This window comes from Biomphalaria glabrata, chromosome 5 (genome assembly GCF_947242115.1).
Source record: "Biomphalaria glabrata chromosome 5, xgBioGlab47.1, whole genome shotgun sequence".
Lineage (NCBI taxonomy): Eukaryota > Metazoa > Mollusca > Gastropoda > Planorbidae > Biomphalaria > Biomphalaria glabrata.
The window spans coordinates 25,212,365-25,238,654 of NC_074715.1; the positions used below are offsets into that span (position 1 = coordinate 25,212,365).

General features: G+C 32.6%; 2 protein-coding genes across 7 annotated transcripts; one reads left to right on the forward strand and one right to left on the reverse strand.

The window, feature by feature from the left end:
• Positions 1-1,353: 1,353 nt before the first annotated feature.
• On the reverse strand, positions 1,354-24,196 carry LOC106060081 (3-oxo-5-alpha-steroid 4-dehydrogenase 1-like). 6 transcript variants are annotated; one of them, XM_013217853.2, is made up of 11 exons: positions 24,097-24,196; positions 11,850-11,924; positions 10,569-10,712; positions 7,656-7,739; positions 7,438-7,526; positions 7,000-7,053; positions 6,655-6,747; positions 6,411-6,541; positions 5,496-5,586; positions 4,215-4,304; positions 1,354-4,074 (listed from the first exon to the last, which is right to left on the reverse strand). In XM_013217853.2, the coding sequence occupies exons 2-11, from the start codon at positions 11,859-11,861 to the stop codon at positions 4,011-4,013; spliced, it is 852 nt and encodes a 283-aa protein (XP_013073307.2). In that variant the 5' UTR covers positions 11,862-11,924; positions 24,097-24,196; the 3' UTR covers positions 1,354-4,010. The 6 variants fall into 6 exon arrangements, with proteins under 6 accessions (XP_013073307.2, XP_013073305.2, XP_055884703.1 ...); XM_013217851.2 differs by lacking the exon at positions 24,097-24,196 and adding an exon at positions 22,025-22,213; XM_056028728.1 differs by lacking the exon at positions 24,097-24,196 and adding an exon at positions 22,014-22,213.
• On the forward strand, positions 14,592-17,118 carry LOC106077352 (uncharacterized). The gene is made up of 3 exons (XM_056028734.1): positions 14,592-14,891; positions 15,870-15,960; positions 16,077-17,118. The coding sequence occupies exons 1-3, from the start codon at positions 14,780-14,782 to the stop codon at positions 16,309-16,311; spliced, it is 438 nt and encodes a 145-aa protein (XP_055884709.1). The 5' UTR covers positions 14,592-14,779; the 3' UTR covers positions 16,312-17,118.
• Positions 24,197-26,290: the final 2,094 nt, after the last annotated feature.

Sequence of the window (26,290 nt, forward strand, 5' to 3'; positions counted from 1 at the left end):
TGGTTCATTGAAAGAATTTCAATTTTCAAAACTTTTGCATTCTACTTAAATAGAAATTGTTTTTAACAATGAAGCTCTTTTTTCCCCTCCCTTTCTAATATAATTGTTGGTCTAAAAATTTTAATAATGTTCAAGATGCACTTCTTAGAATAAAACACAGTAAAAGTGGGTTACTATACAGTATGTTTAAATTTTTTTCTTGGAAAGAAAAAAACAGACATTATGAGACCAAATCTAGATCTATATTAATGGCTGAGGTACTGTTACAAAAACACAGCTAAAGATTTAATGACATAATTAGATACAACTTCTAGGTGTATAGTTTAAGATTATGAATTTCTCTGAGCAGAGCTATGGTTCAATTTTAGACAATATTGTTTCATGTCATTTTCCTCCACTACATTAGTTCACATCTAGCTATTGCCATGTAAAAAACAAGGTTACAAACGCAGTTTGTGTGAAAGCACAAACTCAAAATCGGCCCCCAAAGTGGTCCACCCACGCAGGTTTCAATATTTTCAGAAAGAACATCAGAATGAAATTCTATCAAAGACAAATGACAGAGAAGAATAGAGAAAGAATGTTGACAGATCTTGTGTGGTGCCCCAGCAGACCAAAGGATAGGTGAAAGTGAATGCGAAGTTGTATGTGAACCTGGCCTAACTGATGTCTTATAATGAATTGATCTAATTGTTTTGTAAAGGGTCAATCTCTTATTCAAATCCTCAAGAAAAAAACATTTCCGTAAAAAAAAATGCACTATTTTGTGGTGGAGCACTGCAGTTCACGTGATAATATGAAAAACTACTTATTAATTGTTGTTTTAAATTATGTCCAACTTGTGTAAATGTAGTAGTTAGTATAACAGAACTTACATAACTTAGCAATACAAATGTAATAAAAAAAAATGTTGACAAAAAATCTAAAACCATTTGCATAAATGTTATAAAATGTTCAATGGCCATTTCCCCTTCTAAAGAACCTCCCATGTTTGTAACTATTAAAAGTGAATAATTGTAAAAATTTTTAAAAATATTTTTATGAAAAAACTGCTTGCATAAGTGATTTAAAAAATTAGATTTTTCGCTTTCAGAATAGAAAAAAAGTAGCAGTTGCATCAGAACTTCGAATGGTCTAAAATATTATGGTATCAGATTTTCACTATCTTTTCTAGTTTACGAGATCTAAACGGGACGGATGGACAGACATCCTACACAAAACTAACAGTGTCTTTTCCCCTTTTTCCGCTAAAAATGTGTCAGCATTCAAAGACTGGAACATGTTCTCAACATTTTATTTAGTACTGAACAAAACTATCTACTATAGTGATGAAACAATGCACAAGATTTTACATTTGCTAAAATTTCTTTTATTTTTATAATAACTAATTGTTACTGGAATGTAAGTTTAAAAACAAATACAGCTGCATGGATACATATAAATGATACTCATCAAAATAATGACCCAAGTAAAAATCTATTTAATATATTGTTTTTCCATTCAATGTTATGTACAATATTTGATTTTTTGTGTAAATAATATCTCACCAATAAAACTGAGCAAAGGAAACATACATCAATTTAAAAGTTAAATGACATTTTTTTTACATTGAAAGTAAATGTACAAGATCAGCCGAAGACAAAAACATTGAATATTCATTGAATGAACTAGACCAGTGATGCCCAAACTACAGCCTGCGGGCCAGATTCCGTCCACGGCGTGGTTCCATCCGGCCCGCTGAAATGTTGGCACTATGTGCAAAAAAAAAAAAAAGGTTGAAAAAATGTATCTTTACCTACGTTTGGGCCCTCTTATTTTTCTCTCATGAATTGGTACCATGATCTTTAACATTTGTGTGTTTATGAAATGGGACTCTGAATGTAGAATCTACCAGGAAAAGTGAATCTATTTTTACTTTTTTTGTTGAATATGTTAATAAGCCAACATATTTATTTTAGAAAGAAAGTGTGACTGTTTATTAAAACAACAACATAAAAATGGCATTATAAAATAAATATGGTTGCATTCTTGGTTTGAGTCGCGAATAAAAGATTGTTAAACTATGCTTAGATATTGGAGGATCCATGGAAATATTTATCAAAAAGAAACAACAAAATGAGTCGGTGTTGCTCACATTTAAGTAGAGAAATGAAGGTATTATCTTACTCGTAAAAAAATATATAATTGTCAAATAACCTATTAATTAAGTATCAAATCCATTGGTTTCTACCAAAATAATTTCAGAACAATTTCATTTCATTTTATAACTTTTTGTTCATGTGGCCCGCGAGATGAGTGTTGGAAATTATAATGCCTTTCTGGTCAAATTAGGTTGGGCATCACTGAACTAAACAATCACAATGTTCAATTAATGCACATCACAACCAATAAGTACAAAGGATGGGTGAAAGTGAATGTAAAGTTAGATGTGAACCTGGCCTAACTAGTTCCCCTTTCAGACCTTGGGGTCTATAGGGCAGATGATGTAAAGTTCATCTGTTTTTGTGGCCTATGGTTAACGAGGGTGTCAGGTAGCCAGCACAACGACCAACTGCCTGTACTTTTCCCCAACTAATGTCAGGTACCCATTAGAGCTGGGTGGACTCAGAGGCGCCCAAAGTTGAAAATCCCAGTCTTCACCAGGATTCGAACCCAGGACCCCCGCTTTGGAAGCCAAGCACTTTACCGCTCAGCCACCGCGTCTCCCCTGGCCTAACTGATGTCATATTGGAGCCAATTGTTTTGAAAAGGCTCGATCTTTTATCTAAATCCTCAAGATAAAAAGATACGTTCCCATAAAAAAAATTACGAGAAAATGCAGTTTACAAGATTACTATTCGTTTTAAATTATCTTTAACTTATAATGCATACTAAATAGATTTTTTCTCTTAAAAAAATAGTAAACATTTGTTTGTGTGTAAATATAGTACTTAGTATAACAGAACTTACATAACTTAATACAAATATAAAACACAAATTTTTGACAAAAAAATCTTCAACCGTTTGCATAAATGTGTTAAAAATGTGGGAAATGGTTTTCTCCCCTAATAAAGAGCCTCAAGTGTTTGAGTGTTTAATAGTTAATAGTTGTAAAAGTGGTGTATTATTATGAAAACCTGCTTGCATAAGTGATTTAAAAAATTAGATTTTTCGCTTATATTGTGATGTCAGATTTTCACTATCTTTTCTAGTTTACAAGATCTAAATGGGACGAACGGACAGACATTTCACACAAAACTAATAGCGCCTTTTCCCCTTTCAGGGGCCGCTAAAAAAATTGAATTACTGCAAAGAAAGAGATGGGGGCTGCCATTTTGTTGTCTAGAGATGCTTAACATTAACATCAACTGATGATCAAAAGGTATAAAGATTCTGGCAAATTAATCAATGATTATTGCCCACCTCAACAAAAGATTATGGAGTGGTTAATGTCAGAGAAGAGGATTAAAAAAAAGAGAATATACATGAAAGTGTAGGAGCTATAGGTAAGCTTGACATTGGAAATGGTTATATATATATATATATGTATATATATATATATCAATATCAATGGAGAGTCTCTACTGAGACATTTTTTTGTCTAAAAATTCAGCCTAAGAGTTAACACATTGAGGACTAAGTTTAGAAAATATATACCTTCATCAGCTACGAAAACAAAATCATAGTTCTACCCAGAGAAATTCATTAGCTTAAACTGTAACTATAGAAGTTGTATCTGGTCATATTATGAACTATATGGCTTTCTTTTTTTTTTAACACTACTTCAGCAATAATATAGATCTACATTTGGTTTTTGTAGCTGATGAAGGCCTTGTGGCCCAAACGTCCTTTGTTTTACTTGGCAGGCATATGCATGTTTATTGTATTATATATACAGTCTTTCACCCCTGCAGCAGTACATCTTTGTTTTTCAGTTCATCACTGTAGCAGCTTCTGGTGCTTGAATCAAACTTTTTAATGTTCTCTGAGTTTACTTCCCTTTGTTGAACCAGTCATACTAAGGTGTCACATTAATATAGAAAAGGAATCAATGCCTTCCTGTTTTGTGGATAGTCTTGAAACTGATCTTTGTACCTAAAATATTAGAATGCATTAGATTTCTAGATGTCAACCAATTTATACAAATATTTATTCATTTCAAAACGATATTTTGAAATAAGCCATTGTAGTTTAAAATATTTGACTCAATATGTTGAGTAAAAATGTGTTCCTACCACTGATGATTGTGTCTAGATCTTGCAAAAAATGTTGCACAACTAAAACATGTCCAGACAAATCCTGCAAGTGACCAAGTAGCCAGTGTCCTACAAAACAGTAAAGATGGAGGTAATGTAAGTTAAACAAGTTATGAATCTGATGGAGAGACAATGATAAGTCTCTATTAGGTAAGTTTCCAGTTTTTTGGAACCAACTAACACTGTGGTCTCTGAGCGTATGGTGTCATTAGGAATGAACCAACTAACACTGAGGTCTCTGAGCGTATGGTGTCATTAGGAATGAACCAACTAACACTGTGGTCTCTGAGCATATAATGTCATTAGGAATGAACCAACTAACACTGTGGTCTCTGAGCATATGGTGTCATTAGGAATGAACCAACTAACACTGTGGTCTCTGAGCGTATGGTGTAATTAGGAATGAACCAACTAACACTGTGGTCTCCGAGCGTATGGTGTCATTAGGAATGAACCAACTAACACTGTGGTCTCTGAGCGTATGGTGTCATTAGGAATGAACCAACTAACACTGTGGTCTCTGAGAATATGGTGTCATTAGGAATGAACCAACTAACACTGTGATCTCTGAGCGTATAGTGTCATTAGGAATGAACCAACTAACACTGTGGTCTCTGAGCGTATAGTGTCATTAGGAATGAACCAACTAACACAGTGGTCTCTGAGCGTATGGTGTCATTAGGAATGAACCAACTAACACTGTGGTCTTTGAGCGTATGGTGTCATTAGGAATGAACAAACTAACACTGTGGTCTCTGAGCATATGGTGTCATTAGGAATGAACCAACTAACACTGTGGTCTCTGAGCGTATGGTGTCATTTGGAATGAACAAACTAACACTGTGGTCTCTGAGCGTATGGTGTCATTAGGAATGAACCAACTAACACTGTGGTCTCTGAGCGTATGGTGTCATTAGGAATGACACAATGAGAGCAACGTCTCTATTCCCACCCAAAAAAACTTATGCTGATGGAGGTTTGGAATAAAATAATATAATTAAGTGATGAAATGATAGATTTAATTATCTGAAACAATGCTACTTATATGAAGAGGTACATTAGTTTCAATGAATACAATACTATAAAGTTAAATTAATTTTATTAGATAACAATATAATTCTAACACTAGAACCAGATTGATAACTATCTAAAATTGTTCTTGTCCTCCATTTCTATATCCTAGCAATGTTTATGCTCAAATAATTTGATGAAGACAAAAATCAAATAAGGAATAGACTGGTTTAAACTGTGTACACATACCATCCTATCCACTGGACTAATTCCCCAAAATAATTTGGACATGACACAAACTCAAACAAGCCTCCATAGGGAATGTAATATCCTTTACTACCTGTGAATAATTAAGAAATTTAAATGACACAATTAAAACACAACATACTACAATTTAAATTCATGTAATAATTCTAATTATCTTCTGAATTACATTTAATTCCTTTTATTCATTATAAGATGCAGAAGAATGTTTTAAATGAAACTGGATTGTAAGTACTACAACAGACTATTGTGTCCTTTTCGCCAAATGTATGTTTCTTCACTCAAATATTAAGGATTCAGTAAAAGATGTTTTGCATCTAGCATGGGTGCTAAGTGCGCTTGAACTTAGTTTGGCTTGGCTACCTATGAAGGGGGCTTGAGGTTTGACACCCGACTCGGGCAGAGTTGTATTTACTGAAAAAACCTTCTCCTAGATACCTCCCCCCCCCTCCCCACCCCACTAATCCACAATTGAGATTGGACCAAAGTGCTCTGAGCATGCTATAAGCATGACAGTAGCGCTATATAAAAGCCATAATTTAATTTTAATTTAATAGATTAATCTTGATCATCAAAACAAGTCGATCAACAATCGATTTATGCATTATACATGTCAATTAGGTATTGATTAATTTTAAATAACTTTTTGGTTGAATATTTTTATTCCAATACTAATTATAAATCATTCCCTTCCTAGAAAATGTGCCTTAAAATGCAAAAGTGTGAATTACTTAAAACTGTACATACTTCAATATACACTTATTTTCTCATATTTTTAATATGTGACTTAGGTTATGTCTAACATACAATTATTATTCTCATGTATTTATAATACACACAACCATAGTGAATGCCCTTATTGTTGGGAGTATTTCAATTTTAAATTGTACTCTCTATTACCCTCAACCTCTATAAACTGTTTAGTGCTGTGACCTTTAGAATGTCTCAATGACCTCAGTTTCCAATCTGCCCATCTGTTGATGATGAAACCTGCCAAGAACAACAGTACTCCTAAAATAAATCGAGGGTCACTGAAAACAAAAAATTTAAAAATGTGTAATTGGTATACAAAAACAGAACTGATGAGTTTGCCAACTTGGCCTAAAAGTATAAGAAGTTAAAGAAGAGAAAAGTTATAACTTACTAATAGTAGGTGGAATAATAACCAGCAATAGCAATATGATTAGCATTCAACCAATGATACAATATATTTGGAATGCCACCTCCAAGAACTATGCTAGAAAAGTGAAAATAAAAAAAAAATTAAAATTTCAAATAAAAAGTTAAAATTTTACAAAGCAATACAACTAAAAGTGTTAATGAATTAACAGAGACTTCACGTTGATAGAAGTAGACATTGAAAGCCATCATTTTATTAAGTCTTCAATTAGTTTTCACAAAACAACGCAAAGAATAACATAATAATAATAGCACAAAAATGTACATTAACTACCATTGTTGATTAGGAAAAAAAAATGAAAATGCTCACCCTAAAGCAACTTTTGGATTTTTATATCTCATTGCAAGTGGATGTATTATTCCTCTGTCAAATAAGTACAAAGACGCTTCAATGATTAATTAATTTATCAAGTTTCATGAATGGGATTGATACCTATACCTAATTTAGGGTTAACTGTTCAAAATACACGAGCACAAAGTGCAGTAGAGATACATATTATTGCAGCAATAGCAAATGATGCAAGAAAATAGTAAAAACATAACTGGCACAGTATAAAGGTTAAAAAGGTTAATTTAGTTTATTTATTTAATACTTCCTTTCAATGCTGATTATAATTTGGTAAAAAATATAAAGTACTAAGCAAAAAACTAACTGATCCAATGCAGTATGCCAGTATTTTTAAGAATAAAGCAACAAGAAAAAATGTTATGCATAATCTTGTTGAAAGTTTGTGTTACATCTCATTACCTATGCACTGTGTGACACAGAAACATTGCAAAGAAAACGTAGTTCAGTATGTTTCTCTCGTTTTCTTCAGAACTGTAAAGGAAATAAACCTGTAAAACAAATCATGAACAATCTAAAAAAACTTTGCAAGGATAGGACAGGCTCAGCATTTTACTCTCAGAAAACAAAAAAAGCTAAAAAAAAATAAATAAATGACAAATATAAGAATAAATATTTACCAAAGAGAATAATACAACACCTGGAACAGCATCTGATATCATGTGACCTAATCTTTGAGGAATCATTGGACCCCAATTAGCATTCTGAAAGTACAATAAAAAACAAAACATGTTACTATGAGGGTTGTCATGATGAGGGCAGGAAAAGATGATAGCACAGGATGTTGCCATCAATGTGTTCATCTCTTTGACCACATGTAGAAAATCAAGCAATGCTGAAACTATTCAAGTATTAAGACAGGCCACAAGCAAGACCTGGTGCACAGGCAAACAAAGAGAGAATTTGAATTATTGCTAATTTGTAGATCTAGTTCTTAGTTTCTGATATTTATGCTGAACCTTATCAAAATTTGAATTTTTACTTGAATTGAACTATCTAGGAATTTGTAATCTTGTTTTTATTATGCACTGGGAAATTCCTCAGTGGAAACTGATAAAGGGACTACAATAAATTTTGTTTCTCTTTAACAAGACTTGACCCTGGCTGCGCCAGAGAATGAATACTCGTTCGTTTCTAACATAATAATAATCTTTACTTTTACAATTGTGCATTACAAAAAAAATACATGATTAGAGCTAACATTTGTACAATAGCAAAAAACATATAAGTTCATACCCCAGTTTCTCTTTAACATTATTATATCCAAAATTTAAAACAGTAAGTTACATATTGTTTAACAATTTAATTGCTAAAGGAACAAAAGAGTTTTTGTTTCTATTTGTTTTTATAAACTGTGTGAGTGTAAAATGAAGAAGAGGATGATTTTTTATAATTAAAATCTTTATAGCTTTCCTAGCAATGTTTTTCTCAAAAAGGTGTCCAAGTGCAGTTTTTTGTTGTCTATGTTTTTACTAGCAGCATTTACAATTGTATAAAGTTTATACTCAAACATATTTCCATACATACTTCTAACTATATCTAAGCCAAACATACTTCTACCAATAAATATCTAAGCCAAACATCATCATCTCATCTCTGCCTGTGGTCCCTTCTGGGACATAGGCCACCAACCAGCTTCCTCCAGGCAAGTCTCTCCAACTGTCCCCACGTCTTGCCCATTTGCTTGGGATCTGCTTCCAAATCACGGTGCCATATATTCCTGGGCCGTCCCCTCTTCCTCTTTCCTTGGGGTTCCAGGTTAGGCTTGCCTTGTTATGTTGGATGCAGGCTTGCAAAGGGTGTGACCTATCCATCTCCAGCATCTCTGATGCTGCTTTGTTCTTTGCCACAGTTGACCCTAAGGTCAATGTTAGTCAACAATCACAAAGAGGAGTGGCTCAACCAATGGGCATCAGGAAACACAGGCAGAGCCATGTACAAAGAAATGACTACGCCTAACAAACTGGACAGTATTAACTTCCTCCCCTGCAAAGAACAATCTACAATTTTCCAACTAAGAACAGGACACACACCACTATTAAATTACCACCTGAACAAAATAAACTCCACACAACTCCCCCTTTGCAGACACTGCGCCCACCCCTTTGAAACTGTAAACCATATCCTCTCTGAATGCCCCTCCCTAATCCACCTACTTCCACTACAGCCCAACATAACCAACACCCTGTATGGCAATGCTGAACAACTGAAGAAAACAGCACACTTTTTTTCCTTGGCACAGTCTGCAAAAGAGCTCACAGCTCAGCAGCAATAAAGCTGGCTAGAAGAAGAAGAAGAAGAAGCCAGAGTTTTTCATTCGAGATCTTGTCTGCCAGCGAATCATAAGAATCTTCCTCAGGCAGGTATTGATGAATACATGGATTTTTTTCATGGTGGTGATGGTGGTTCTCCAGGTCTCTGCTCCATAAAGTAGTAAAAGCCTAATCTTGGTGGTGGTGCTTATTTCCCTAGATCCCCAGGTGTTCTTCAGCTGATGGAAAGCTGCTCGAGCTTCACCATTGCAGGTTCTGACATCTGCATCTGTTCCTTCATGGCTGTCTAGGATACTGCGGAGATAGGTGAAGGTTTCCACCTCTTCTTGATGAATTGTCAGCAACAACGCTTATCTATTCCTGCATCTGTTGCTGTGTGTGAGAAAGGAGAGCCAAGTCATCTGCAAAGTCAAGGTCATCTAGCTGTTTCCAGTGTCCACTGTATACCGTTCCGCTTCTGGTCTGTTGCTGTCTTCAAGACCCAATCTATGGCTAGTAAAAACAAGAAGGAAGAGAGTGAACAGCCTTGTCTCACTCCTGTTTGGACTTGAAATGCCTCTGTCAGTTGTCTGCCATGCACTATTCGGCAAGTCATATCCTCATATGACTTCTTGATGATATTTTTAATTTTTTCAGGCACTCCATAGTGTCTCAAAAGTCTCCAGAGGGTCTGTCTGTCCACGCTGTCAAATACCTTCTCATAGTCTATAAAGCTGACGTAGAGAGGGGAGTTCCATTCCATGGACTGTTCCAAAATTATGCGTAGTGTCGCTATCTGATCTGTGCATGATCTCTCCTTTCAAAAGCCGGCTTGTTGGTCAGGGAGATGTGAATCTACAGCATCTTTCATTCGGTTTAGCAGAATACGGTTAAACACTTACCAAACATACTTCATATATTATATATATATATATCTAAGCCAAACAGGATGCAAATATAAATTGAATTTTGATTTATTTTCTCAACAAAATAATATATGAACTAAACTTAATTTCATTCTCATTTATCAACATAGGCCTTTTAAATTGAAGTTTTACAGATATCTAATGTATGCAATTTACTGCAGGGGAAGTGAGTAACAACTTATAACGAAACAAAAAGACCTTTAGAATTAGACAAAAAACTTTATGCTATTTACAATACACTGTTACAATAGTCAATAGTATACTTAGTAACACTGTAATCAATGAAGGTCTATTCTGCAATTCTAGTAATAACTTAATACCTTTATAACTATTCTGTGACTATATAGTTACTTACTGAATTCTGGTGTTTTCCATATGGAGCTGGATTAGCCCACTGCCCAATAACAGTAGCTAAGGCAATAAGAAAGCCTAATATAATTAAGCCAAAATGAACCCAAAAATATGCGGTTCCTGGTTTGTAAAAACTATATGGAATTGGCTGAAATATAAAAGAATAATACAATAAAATACGTAATTTTTATTTTAACATTAGCATTTATAAAGGGGCATATATTCCATTAATTAGAGTGACTTATAATTGCCATCATCCATGGACAAGTGAAATTTCCCACTACTAGTGACACTTATCTACAAGCTGTGATAATAACTTTGTCTGTCTGTAATAAATTGTTAAAATAATCTTAAATACGAATATATATATATATATATATATATATATATATATATATAGTGAGATAGAGAGAGAGAGAGAGAGAGAGAGAGAGAGAGAGAGAGAGAGAGAGAGAGAGAGAGAGAGAGAGAGAGAGAGAGAGAGAGAGAGAGTGAGGGAGCCAGAGAAAGAGAGAAAATCAGCCTGGAAAACCAACAACTTAGCAGAATTTAGGTCATTGATTAGCATACATGGACTAGATAGACACATGGAATGTGTAGGACGTAAATATCTTCTTTTTTGAAGTATTATCTGTGATATATAAGATAAGATAGAGATACCTTTATTGAATAATATATTAATAGATAAAACTTAAAATGTAAACTCTTGTTATAAAGTTTAAATTTAAAAGATTTTTTTTCTATTATTTGTTTTAGCTAGATTGTTACACAGTTTGCACTTAAAGGATTTTTTTCTGTTATTTTTTTTTTTCTAGATAAGGTATTTTTTTGTTTAACTTTGTTTGCAGTGAGTATACTATCATAATACTAGGCCTAGATAGCTGATAAATTTAACTATTTTTTATGCACTATAAGTTGATTTATGAGGCGCTGTGGCTGAGCGGTAAAGCACTTGGCTTCTGAACCGGGGGTCCTGGGTTCTTGGTGAAGATTGGGATTTTTAATTTCAGGATCTTTGGGTACCTCTAATTCCACCCAGCTCTAATGGGTACCTGACATCAGTTGGGGAAAAGTAAATGCGGTTGGTCGTTGTGCTGGCCAAAGGCCACAGAAACAGATGACATTTACATCATCTGCCCTACAGACCACAAGGTGAATTTTATTTTACTATAAGTAGATTTATAATTTAATAGGCCCCTACCACAGATGCCTCATAAATTGTCTGATATTATGAATCAGTTTTTAAACATTTCTATAAAATATGAAGTCCAGCAAATTTACTTACTTCAAACATCATGCTAACTTGTGTTGGGATAGCCTAGGTCAGGTCAGGTGAACAACTCAATGTCTAAGTCTAAGACTAAATAAAAAAAGGACTAAAATAAACATATTTTCTCTGCTAAGCTTAAGCCTATAATCTTATCTTATAAAATAAGTTGATAGTTGATAGATTAGATTCGAGTAAGTGACAGTCACAGTGAGTCCACTGTCTACAATATATATATACTGTCTGAATCAGAAGTGAAAAAAAATTGCTGCATGGAACCAAAAGTATGTACTTTGACATCCTTACTCTACTGACCTGTAAACTGCTAGACTAGCTGCTATATAGTTTCGAAACAGCATAATGGCTAGACTTCCAAACCCATGGTGTTAGTTGATTGATTGTTGTTTTTACTTTTGCTTCAATTTTAAAAAATCCAATTTTAAAAATCCTTGTGATAATCCTAAAGGAGTACTCCTAAGCTTTTGAATGATACCAAATTGTCAACAAATGAAAGTCATGTTTATTTAGAAAATTTACAGTAAGTCAAAGGTAAGAAAGATTTTGGATGTACTTTTAAGCTCATTATTTTTTAAAATTAGTATTTAGGCCAAGATTTATGCTTAAAGTTTGTTATTTTTAATGAAATTCTGTCCTCCAACATGCTGTTATCAGTTATAAATGATGCCAAATTAGACTATTTTTCAAAATGGGTAAGTGGAAATATTATAACTACAGACCTGCCTACCAAAAAAAGTCCAAATGCGTAACACTGATGGTCAAAATGCGTATTTTGCCACCAGAATGCGTAACACTTACGCGATCCATTATTTTGTCATATATATATATATATATATATATATATACTAGACATATGTTACCCGCGACCCGCGGGTCTTTATTTGCGCATTACTGTCGATATAGTCACTGAGAGTGTTTTGTAAACAATTAAACGAAATAATAATGTAATAAGTAAAGCGAATGTGTCAATGTAAAAATAGTGTGAATGAAGCTATCAAATCAAAATAGCTAATAGGCTTAAATCCATTTTTTTAAATTAAAACATTTGCTTTTGAATAATCTAGTGGATTGGATTTAGATGTATGTTAAACGTAGCTAATGATCCTTTCACGTTATTTCTCTTTCGCTACGAAAATAAAATTAGTTTTGCGAAAATGGTTTACCCGAAGTCGATACATTCTTATCTATTAAAAACGAAAAGAGCGATAGCTTTGTTAAATAAATGGGATTATAAAGTGAACAATTAAACGAAATAATTTTTAGTACGCGATTCATGAATGAATATAGATCTAGGCCTATCTCAACTCGGCTTCGCAGCTTTCGTAAGCGAATGTAGCTTTAGAAAACCAAATTTTAATGTTTATTTGATCAAAATATGAAATGAATGGACTTTAATTAATATATTTATGTGTTAAAGTATAAAACTATCTGTGCGAAGAGAAGTTTTATCATCTTAGAGTTGGATTAGAGTTTTAGATCTAGGGATGGTATTATAAAGTGAACAATTAAACGAAATAATTTTTAGTACGCGATTCATGAATGAATATAGATCTAGGCCTATCTCAACTTGGCTTCGCAGCTGTCGTAAACGAATGTAGCTTTAGAAAACCAAATTTGAATGTTTATTTGATCATAATATGAAATGAATGGACTTTAATTAATATGTTTATGTGTTAAAGTATAAAACTATCTGTGCGAAGAGAAGTTTTATCATCTTAGTGTTGAATTAGAGTTTTAGATCTAGGGATGGGATTATAAAGTAAACAATTAAACGAATTAATTTTTAGTACGCGATTCATTACGGTATTGTCTAATGAAAGAATGTTCGTCAGGAAATCTGTAGTCACAGATATAAGGAACTAATTAATGTAAAAAATGCTTTTGAAACACAAAATTGAAGGTTAATTTTATTATATAATGAAATCAATGGATCTTCTTTTGTCTTTTCATGTGTCAAAGTAAAAAACTATCTGCGCAAAGTGTATTTCTTAAAATTAGATCTAGGCATCTAGGTCTAAATCCTTTCTATCTTTTCTCATGTCAACATTGTAGACATGGCCTAGATCCATAAAATACTATAGCTGTAATAGAGTCGGACAACTTTATTTTTTTTGAGGGTCTTAAGTTTGTTTTAGGGCTACAATACATACACTACGGTCTAAGTTGGTACCCAAGGAACATTCCTGCCTAGTTTTATCAAGATTGGTCAAGCGGTTTTGATGTCTATAAGTAACATACATACATACATACATACATACCCCTCACATTCTACTTTATAATATAGATATATATATATATATATATAATATATGTATATATATATAATATATATAATATTAGATCTAGATGTCATGATTAGATCTACAATCTAAATATAGATCAATACGACAATAGAGATGATATCTAGACTAGATCTGGATCTATGTCTATATAATAAATATAATCTACTCTAGATCTGGGCTCAAGAGTGTTACCGATGCCGTGGATCCGCTACAAACGTAGGTCTACTCCAAACTTTCGTAGGCCTACCTTCATCCTCGATCTATTCTATACTAAGACTAAGAATCTAGTCTAGATCTAGACTAGATGGTAGTAGATGTTATCGATCTAGATCTAGTCAATCTAAATCATACAACTAAACTGGATCTAGATTGTAGAGTAATGTAGAGAATCATGACATAACGTAATGACTAGCTAGACTCTAGCTAGATCTATTCCAGTATAACAATGGACCTCATTCACTGAAACGTACGGTCACGTGACAACCATCAACTATTCACTTGTGTGTATAGAATAGTATAGATTAGTACTGGAAAGATGGGGAAGCAATGCGATGCATTTGACTAATAATTATGAACATAAAAAAGAATGGAAAAAAAAAAAAAAGGTTTTCATCGTTTTCCTGTGAACAATCCAAAGCTATGTAAAGAATGGGTTGTCAAACTGAAACGAAAAAACTTCACTGCAAGTGTACACTCTGTATTAGTGTAATATGTTCAGAGCATTTTGAGGAGGACTGTTTTATTTACCAGCCTTTTACAAGTAAGTAGATAGATCTATAATCTATAGAATCTAGATCTAATCTATATTTATATTCTAGATCTAGAAGTATTATACTATACTAATATAATAGTAGTAGTAGTAATACGATGATATTTAAGTCTTTGACAAGTAGGCCTAGAAAAAAATGGCCTAGATCTATATAATATCTACATGATAAGAATCTAGATTGACTAGAATCACTAGATCTATACAAGTCTAGAGAATCTAGATCTAGACAAAATAGTTTAAAATATTAATTAGATCTAGATTATTCTAGATCTACTCAAATCTATACTGTATAATCTGAATCTGTAGACGTATTCTACTATTCTAGACTAGAGTCTAGAACTCTAGATTAGTCTAGATCTATATTTTTTTTATTCTAATTCTATTAAATTTACAATCAGAATTAGATCTAGACCTAGATTTTTAAATCTGATTATTATTCAAAGTTTATAAATTAAATTTAAAGAGCATGTAAATAATAAAACAACTAGATCTAGTCTAGATAGAATATTTCATATTTCTAGATTAGACTAGTGTCATTAGTGACTAGACTGACATAGACTAGAAATTAGTAGAAAAGTAGATCTACTAGTAACTAGATGGATCTAGTCAATCTATAGAATAAGATATAGACTATAGAATTCTATTAGCGTTGATTCGACTTTAAATAATACTAAACAGCCTATTATTATTACTATTAATATTTGCTAAATTCTGATCTAGTTACAATCTAGTACGGTAGTAGTATATTAAATATCAACTTAGATTCCTACAAGTAGGAAAAAAATAGTGGATCTAATGTTAATAATTAATCAGTAGGCCTCCCTATTCATATGTATTATTAGGTTTATATGGCTTATTTTCAGATGGTATATAGATCTATAGGTCTAGTAACTTTCATGTAGATTATTTTGAAAAAAAAAAAATTGTTTTATAACTAATATACATTATATTATTATATATTCCATTTAGATCGCAGACTTCTAAAGCCTGGTGCTGTGCCGACCAAGTTTTCTTTTTCCAAAAGTACACCAAGCCGAAAAAAGACCAAATATGAATTTAGGTAAATGTTTTGAAATACTTCAGTAATTATGTTTTACATTTTTTTATCTTAATTGTAAATATTTTTATGATGATCATGTTTGACTGTACACTTAAATATATTTTGTTTCCTTTTAGACAACCTCTTTTACCCCAGGACACCACCATTGAGGAGAAGACTAGAGATGTCACTGTGCAAACTAATGAAGACTTTATTACAGATCTTCTAAAGAGGGTAAATACTTTGGAACCAGGCAATGCTAGCCTTCTGGAAGAAGTTGCTCAGTTGAAATTGTGTTATGACTCTTTGAAACTAAAAGGAGATAACTTTTTTTGTTTAAGTAGCTGTTTAGAAGACAAATTATTGTTATGACTTATGAATTTTAGCAACATTTAAAATTGGTGTGTATATATTTTATTAATATTTATTAATATAAACTTTTTTATTATGTACTTCTACAGATCAGTGCCCAAAAATATTAAATATTATTTCCTTATTTATATAGTTTTCCTCTTACAATGTTGTTACTTTGGTTTATTATGACTTATCAATTTTTCTCTGGCAACTTGAAATAATTGGTGTGCACATTTTATTAATATAAGCTTGTTTATTTCATGTTTAAAATTTCAAAATTTGTATATATGTATATATTTTTAGTAATAATATCAGCTTCCTTGTGTACAATATACTTTTCACATCATTCAATAAAATAATACACTTATAAAGAAACAAAGACTTTATTTTGCTATGACAATGTATCATATCTATTTAAATAAACTACAAAATGAATCGCAAACATCACAAAGCTAAAAAAATATAGATGGTAATGGTATAGTTCTGTCATAGAAGACAATGTCCGAGGTTAATCTTTTAGGATCGGCTTGTAGAACTGAAAATATAGGAGTGTTCTGAGGTAAGGCAGCCAAAGCAGACATTGAAACACTGGTATCAAAATTTTGTAGACCAGTCTTATCACAGCTAAAACTATCCTTCGTTTTCTGAGGCTTTAGGTGCAGGTTGATGCCATGTCTGAATTTTGTCTGTTGGTGCTGCATACATTTCTTTTTTGCTATAGTCTTCTAGAGCAGACAGAAGACCAAAAAGATGTTTACAACAGGCGGGCTTGCAACCCCCTGCACACTGACACTCTCCTTCAATGACCTGAAAGAATAAATATATTTTTTTAAAATTAATAAATACATATATTAATGCATTAAATGTTTTAAAATTAATAGGTGTGCATTGACTAATTTTATAAACCCCCACGCACAGGTTGTAGATTATGCCCACTTCGCATACCTCTTGCACTGCCTCTGAATATATGATTTCTAATTTAAACTAAATCTATAATGTAGATAAAATGTAGTAGACATCTAGATTTATCAGTTTAGAATTATATTGGATCCTACAATGTTCATGACTTAAATTGTGTTAATTAGATTATAAATCTTGTCACTCTATTCTAGGTGATAAGTAAATGCTATATATATATATATATCTTGAATTCTAGAACTAGCCTTATTCCAGAAATTATCTCTAGAATCACTCTAGACAAGTGTTTCTCAAAATGTGTTCTGCAGAACCTTACGCCTGAATAAGTGTTCCATGAACTACTGGAATAATTAATTAGTAGGCTACCATGTGAATAAATCTTTTAAAAAAAATAAGAAAAGTTTTCCGCTAAATACTCATAGTGTGCGAAGTGTTCCGTTTTGAAGGAAAAGGTTTGGGAAACACTGCTCTAGACAGTCTAGACTAGGACTATAAGTATAGATCTATATATAGCTAGATCTAGTAAAGAAGGTCTTAACTACAATAAAGAATTACATAGCATAGGCCTCTAATTCTATATCTCAAAGTAATCTAGATCCAGGTAGATCTAGAGACTATATTACTAGCTATATTTATAATATATGTTATTATTTATAATGTAGATCTATTACATAATTAATAAATTAGTAGATCTATAATCATACATTTTCAACATTTCTAAATTTTCAAAGATCAATTCACAGGACCAGATCTAGGTCTAGATTAAAATTATAATATTATAGATTTAGAGTTTAGAGACTATTAGAGATCTAGTTGTTGTTTTTTTTTTTTACTAGTTTATATCTAGAATCTAAATCTAGATGTTCTAAGTTTGATCTATCAACTTAAGTTAATCTTGTGAGTCTAAGTCAGTCTAGAAGTAGAGTACGAGAGTCTACAGCAAGATCTAGATGTATATTTATATTAGATCTAGAAGCTAGTCTATCTAAAAAAAAATCTAGATTAGATAGAGCTAAGTAGATCTAGATAGTTACTAAATTCTAGAATTTCTATCTAGACTAGTCTAGAGTCTAGATCTAAAAGTCTAGTAGATCTAGTGACAATCTAGTCATAATATTAATACTAATAGTGCCTGGTAATCTATTCTAGATCTAGACCTAGTAGGCCTAACTAATCAGTTAAATAAGTCAATAAGTACTAGACTCTAGATCTAGATCTAGTCTTTAACTTTAAGTAAGTAGATTGACTAATCTAGACAGATCATAGATCTATAGCTATACTGTATAGTGTATAGATCTAGTTAATCTAGTTATAGATCTAGATCTAGTAATAGTAAGATAAAGAAATAAAGATAGTTTAGATAGTCATAGATTCTATGGTAATTTAAAAAGAGCTTACCTTTCCATTGTAGCTAATCACTCCAGTAACATTGTAATTAAATTACGTGTCTGTAATCATTTTCACATGCATATGCTGCATTTATAACATCGCAATATTCTAACAAGTTAACAAAAGTAAAATTTACAAGCAAGAGTGGTTTTCCAACAATAGATTCCATGTTGGTGTCTAGATTAAACTGATGGTTGTCACGTGACTTGAGGGGTGTTTGTTTACGATTGGTGAATGAGGTCCATTTATCTAGATTCTAGATCTAGACTAGATGTCTACAGTGTCACTCAATGTGTTTTGATAGCACTTCGATATTTTTTTCTATACAAATGAATACGGGAATCAGGGATTCAACATTCTACTAATGAACTTACAAAAAAAAAGTCACGTTGGTGTATCAGCTAACTGACGGTACCAACCTGGAACCAACCCGCCACTCCCTCACTCTCGCGTTCTTCATTTCTAGACTAAATCTAAATGCTTTTAAGAACCAATCAACGTATAGATCTGACACAATGTGTTCCCCCACCTTTTCTGTTCATCCCCCCCCCCCCCAACAGGACGGCTTAGCGTGACCTCCGTGACCGCTCGTAAGCTAGTCAAGAGAGGGGGGGAAAAAAGGATACGAAATGCGTAACGTGAGGGGTTAAATGCGTATTTGCGTACTGACTGTCATTTTTGGGAGATTTTGCGTAACGAATACGCATTTTACGTAACGGTAGGCAGGTCTGTAACTACCATAACAATCTATGACTATAGTATTACATCAATATTTCTATTATAAAGTAGTGTTAGAAATCTTTTTTTCTATACTTAGATACACAAAATATAAAAGGAAATCAGCTTATTAAGGCAAGTTTGTGCTCATCCTGATGATGTTAAATTAAGTCACCCCATGATGCAGAGACCTGTGGCACCAGACATTAACAATTCTCGTTGATGATATGAAGAATATAAAGGATTTATGCATTGTTTAAAGGCTTATAAATCTTTAATCAACCTAGTGGAGAGAATGCTATCAAGTTGTTATTTTACATTATATATACATAAATATTATAATGCTGAGGAAGTTTCTACCAAACGGCATTATAGAAAAAGGATCAAAGTCAATTTACAAACAATTGGATTATCTGTGAATGAATGATAGCTGCATGTGAGATGAAGCAATCAAATTAAAAATCATATAATGTGGTAGCTGTGTTCCAAATTTCAACCTCTATCTATTTTGGTTATAAAGTTATGATGAGTTATAGATGAAAATTAGTTTTTTTCTATCACAGTTTTTTTTTATTTTTACATTTTTAGATCTAGTCCATTTGTAGGCTATACAACATAAAACGGCATAACTTCGCTCCTAGATATAGATATATAAGAATTAACATAGAAAGATAAATTTGTTATCATTATTAACCTCTCAGCAAGCTCTACATAAATAGATTCTAGACAGTTTCTGTTGTTTTATATTTATTCTGAATTTTTTGTTAAAGTACCTGTACCAAAAGGTTGCCCATTCCTGATCAGGCTACTTTGTTTTAGCACTCTAAGTCTAGATATCATATAGATCTATATATTACAGACATGCCTACCCCCAAGACCAAGAATGTGGAACACTCAGGTTAAAAATGTGGAATTTTGGGCCCCAATGTGGAACATACACGCATTTACGTTTGTCAGCCATACTGTACGCAATAAATAAAACTTAAATTATATTACTTTAATAATAATACTGGTTTGCTTCTTATAAATTAGATGTAAATAGTATAATTAAAAGTAAGAAAACATTTAATTCATAATTATGTCCTTTGTTTGAAATCAATAATTCTAACTCCTATACCATATGATGAATTCTAACCAAAATGTATTCTAAAGAATGACCTAGACTTAAGTAGTACTTAGACGACACTTAGTACTATAGTAGCTTCTTATATTTTGGACACCCCATCGAATTCTCTTTCAATGAACGGGTCGCTTTTTTTGTTTGTAATTCATTTGTTTTTATGTTTGGAGCAAAAATCAACGTTTCGGGACTGCGCATGTCCAATTTTAGATAAGTTCCGGTAATTTTGTTCCGTTTTTCCAAAGCAGATGGCAGTTTTTTAGATTCTCTGTAACCATGTATGTAAAGCTGTTGTTTTAACCTCCCCCGGCAATTCATACCCATATAAGGGATGAAGGCTATATTATGAGCCTGTTTGATCGTAGGCTGATGGGCATATCAAAATAAGCTTCCAAACATCTTTAGAAAGACATTCCAATCACATTTATACCGTTATCTGTTAAATAAATATTAATAAGGGGGTGTACAACGAATAATAATGAATTCAGCTCATTCTCCTTCATTGGACACAGCAAAATCGTAAAAAGAAATATTATTGGGATGAATAAATCTATGATTTTTTCAATGAATAAGCATGACCTGGATCGAGATATCTATAATATATAATTTATGAATGAAAGAAAAAGTGCGGGCTGCTAATTTGAAGCCATAGACCATGCCCACTGCATGTGATCACTCCAGATGAGCTGGCAGTGAGGAGAGGTATACACTTAAGCGTTTAGTGTCACAAACTATCAAACAGGCAGTGGAGGGAAGTGGGATAGAGGCATGAAAAGAATTATAAGCATCTATGGGAGGGAGGGGGTGTTAATGTGTCACAAAACTAACATCCAACTTATGAAAACAAGAAGAGGGTCCTTGGATGGGAATTAAAAGAAAGACAGAGGAAATACATGTAGCCAATGTAGCCTAGTCGCCCTAGTTGAAAATATCATGTTTATTAAATTATAATAATTAATTTATAGATATATAATTTATATAGATTTATTTCTGTCTGTTTCTACACATAGATTACATAGGTATATAAATAATAAACGATATATATATATTAATATATTCTATATATAGAGTTAGAGAGAGAGAGTATATGAGGAAATAGACTATAAATACATATTGCAAAAGTGAATCTACTTCTTTTAATACAATCTAAAAAAAATTAAGTAACACAGATATAATTTATTAGCAATTACATAGTGGTGTACAATGACGGTGCTCACTGTCCAAGTGAGGAGAAAGCCCAAAAACTGCGTTCAATATAGGAGCATGAAGTGACCCACTTTATTTTAAAATAAAATCTTGACTATGAACTATGAGTGGCAATTCAAAGGAATACAGCTATTTTTATAGTCCTTTAGTTGCAGAATAAGAATCTGCTTTCAGTTTTTTTGTAAGTTAAACCTTCACCAAATAAAAAAATAAAATAAAAATTTGACATAGTTCCCGTAAGTCTGTGTTCAGGTATAAGAATCTACTATAGATCTAGTAACTAGATTCTAGATCTACTACTAGTAGAGCCATTGTCGGGAAAAGAAAGGGATTTGTAATTGAATGGGACATTTGGCTTATTAGCACTTACTAGATTCTTACCGAATAAATCTAGTATCCAGACCTATGCTACTAGATCTAGATCTAGATCAGTTATTATTCAGTAGATCTTTGTCAAAATCTAGATCTAGCTCCACAATATCTGAATATCTTCGTAAATTTAGGACACATCGGGTCCGGAAGGAGATGAAATGTAAACAATAAACACAGACCTAGATCTAGAGTCTATATAGAAGATCTATATAGATCTAGATCTATCTAATATATATTTTATTTTGCATTCAGTGTTTTCATTTCGCACTATTAATAAATAATGAAAATCAGCGATTTTTTGTGTGTCGGAATTCAGACTTGGCGGAACGGTGTAACATGTGAGCTTTTTTAATGCTTTTGTATATTTATACATTAATCAAAAGCTGCAATGAGTTTGAACACTTGGGTAGGCCAGATAACTCCCGAATGCCAAAGTGAAAAGACGTTTTTGTAGTGACTGAAATTTTGTTATAAAATACCATTTTTATATTATTACCAAAGTATAATATACTTATTTCATTTTATATCAAGAAAATTTGTCTATATTGTAATAAAAGTTATATTTAGTATTGTTCAAAAAGAAGTTATTAATTTATCTCAAATGTTATTATAAGTTGAGATTTTTTACCTTTACCTTTACCTATCCCTTAGTCTGTTGGGCCGTTGGGGCACCAGGCAAGATTTGTTGACCGTCTTTCTCCATTCCTCCCTTTTTTTTTGCCTTGTTTAGAACCTCTCTCAATGGCAGGCCTGTCCATTCTTTAATGTTGTCCTCCCATCGCTTTTTCTGTCTGCCTCTTCTTCTTTTCCTGGCACTGTTCCCTGAAGGAAGGTCTTTGCGAGCCCCGTATAAGTTGAGATATAATACGTCTAAAGCGGTTCAGTTGTCTACCAGCAGTTTTGTGCTACAAGTCAACAACATTGTAAGCTCTATGCAGATCAACTCAGGCACCATTTCGTCCTAACTGGCATAGAGGAAAGTGAAATGTTTTGCGTATGTATGTCCCCGTATAGAAATAAAAACTGCTTGACTAATCTTGATAAAACTTGGCAGAAATGTTCCTTGGGTACCAACTTAGACCGCAGTGTATGTATTGTGGCCCTAAAACAAACTTAAGACCCTCAAAAAAAAAAAAAGACCAACTCTATTACAGCTATAGCAGGCCTATTTTATGGATCTAGGCCATGTTTACGATGTTGACGAGAAAAGATAGAAATGATTTATATAGATCTAGATCTAATTTTAAGAAATAAACTTTGCACTTATAGTGTTGTTGTTTTTTTGACACATAAAAATACAAAATATAGTTTATTGATTTCATTATTTAATAAAATTAACCTTCAAATTTGTGTTTCAAAATCATTCTTACCTTAATTCGTTATTTATATCTGCGAATTTAGATATCCCGATGCACATTCTTTCATTAGACATTACCAAATGATTACACATGAGCACATAATATCTCTCTACTGTGTCTATTCCTAGGTCTAAAACTCTTATTGAACTCTAAGATGATAAAACTTCTTTCCGAAAAGATAGTTTTATGATTTAACACATGAACATACTAATTATAGTCCATTCATTTCATATTTTAATCAAATTAACATTCAAATTCAGACTCAAAAGTAAAGTAGCAATTATACATAAAACACTGAACCATAATCTTCAAATACAAAAACAAAATTTAATAAAATACTCTGAAAGACACAAAGATAAAGTGCATTCCTCGTCCGCTAGGACAAATTTGTACAAATACTCCTTCTTCCCTAGTGCTATTAGAGCATGGAGTGGGTTGCCTGAGCTAGCCAGGAAAACCAGTGACTTGGCAGAATTTAAGTCATTGGTTAATATGCATGACTAAATACATGACGCGAAGGACGTAATCATCTTTTTTGAAGTAACGTCTGTATTATATAAGATAAGATAAATTTGTTTTTCTAAAGCGTTTTTAATACATTCGTTCGCTGTTCGCTAAAGCTGCGTAGCCGTGTTGAGATAGGCCTAATAATCTGTATACTACGATAACAATAAAGCAAAGAGAACAATCAAATTCTACTGAAATATGTTAATTCGTATATACCTTTAAAGTACAAAAACCAATTCAGAACAGTCAGCATGGACTTTATAATGGTCAATGCCAAGTCCAATAATCGGGTGAATGAACCAGGAAATCCAGAAGCGCGTCTTTTGAGCCCCACGCAGCTCACGTTGCCAAGTTTTGAAATATTTATACATAAATTCTATGTTAGACATGCAAAACGAGGACATCCCCAGTAACCGTATAGCTTTCAAAGCTTAAGATTATTTTGAGATGAGATGGTTCACCACCACGCAGAGCAATGTTCATGTGGATGTAGAGCAGACCTATTCACATTCCCGTCCACAATAGAACGCATGTAAAAGTGACATTGGCTTTTATATTCTTTTAATTAAATTACTAAAATCAGAAAGCGACATTTCAAATACTGACTCATTGAAGTCTGTAGGCCTATCATTGGAAAAAAAAAACAACTAACAAATATTATTAGTTCGGAGGATATTATTAATATTTGGATACATCAGCTGGGTGGAGAGGGGGATCACAGCTAATGCCCAGGCATTCATCTCATTTCTATAAGATGATTGTTATGTAGTGTGTGTGTGTTTCTATAAGATAATTGTTATGTAGTGTGTGTATGTTTCTATAAGATGATTGTTATGTAGTGTGTGTATGTTTCTATAAGATGGTTGTTATGTAGTGTGTGTATGTTTCTATGAGATGATTGTTATGTAGTGTGTGTATGTTTCTATAAGATAATTGTTATGTAGTGTGTGTATGTTTCTATAAGATGATTGTTATGTAGTGTGTGTATGTTTCTATAAGATGGTTGTTATGTAGTGTGTGTATGTTTCTATGAGATGATTGTTATGTAGTGTGTGTATGTTTCTATCAGATGATTGTTATGTAGTGTGTGTATGTTTCTATCAGATGATTGTTATGTAGTGTGTGTATGTTTCTATGAGATGGTTGTTATGTAGTGTGTGTATGTTTCTATGAGATGGTTGTTATGTAGTGTGTGTATGTTTCTATAAGATGGTTGTTATGTAGTGTGTGTATGTTTCTATAAGATGATTGTTATGTAGTGTGTGTATGTTTCTATCAGATGATTGTTATGTAGTGTGTGTATGTTTCTATGAGATGGTTGTTATGTAGTGTGTGTATGTTTCTATAAGATGGTTGTTATGTAGTGTGTGTATGTTTCTATCAGATGATTGTTATGTAGTGTGTGTATGTTTCTATCAGATGGTTGTTATGTAGTGTGTGTATGTTTCTATAAGATGGTTGTTATGTAGTGTGTGTATGTTTCTATAAGATGATTGTTATGTAGTGTGTGTATGTTTCTATCAGATGATTGTTATGTAGTGTGTGTATGTTTCTATGAGATGATTGTTATGTAGTGTGTGTATGTTTCTATAAGATGATTGTTATGTAGTGTGTGTATGTTTCTATGAGATGATTGTTATGTAGTGTGTGTATGTTTCTATAAGATGATTGTTATGTAGTGTGTGTATGTTTCTATGAGATGATTGTTATTTAGTGTGTGTATGTTTCTATGAAATGATTGTAATGTAGTGTGTGTGTGTTTCTATGAGATGATTGTTATGTAGTGTGTGTATGTTTCTATGAGATGATTGTTATGTAGTGTGTGTATGTTTCTATGTAGACGGTGGGAGGATGTTAGCGATTGGTTGTGACTAGGTGACATTGTCATTTGGTCTTAGGACAGACGACTCCAGAACGTGAGACTGAAAGTTTGCGTTATTGTAGTGAGTTACATTTTGTTAAAGAATATTATTACTAAAGTCTAGTACATTTATTTTATCTCATTTATTAATTTAAGACTAAGACTGCTTTATTGATCCATATGGACATTTGTTGTGATTACAAGGACTCTCTTCCCTTATAAATAAAATATAATAAAAGTTGTCATTGTTCACAAAGAAGTTACTCATTTCAAGTCTATTAGTTCAGATATAACACGCCTACAGCAGTTTAGTTGTCTACCAGCAGTTTGGTGCTACATGTCAATGACCATCAACAACAATCATCCATAGTCTTCGCGACTGAAGGAGGCCATAGATTTAATATTTCAGAAATTTAGCTATTAGCGTTTTCTATACAATAAGCTAGACAACAATAAAAATGGAATGGAACATATTTATTTGAATCCATTTTAAATCCATTTTCTGTTAAAAGTGTAAACAAATAGAGCACAATGACTGTTTTTATTTTC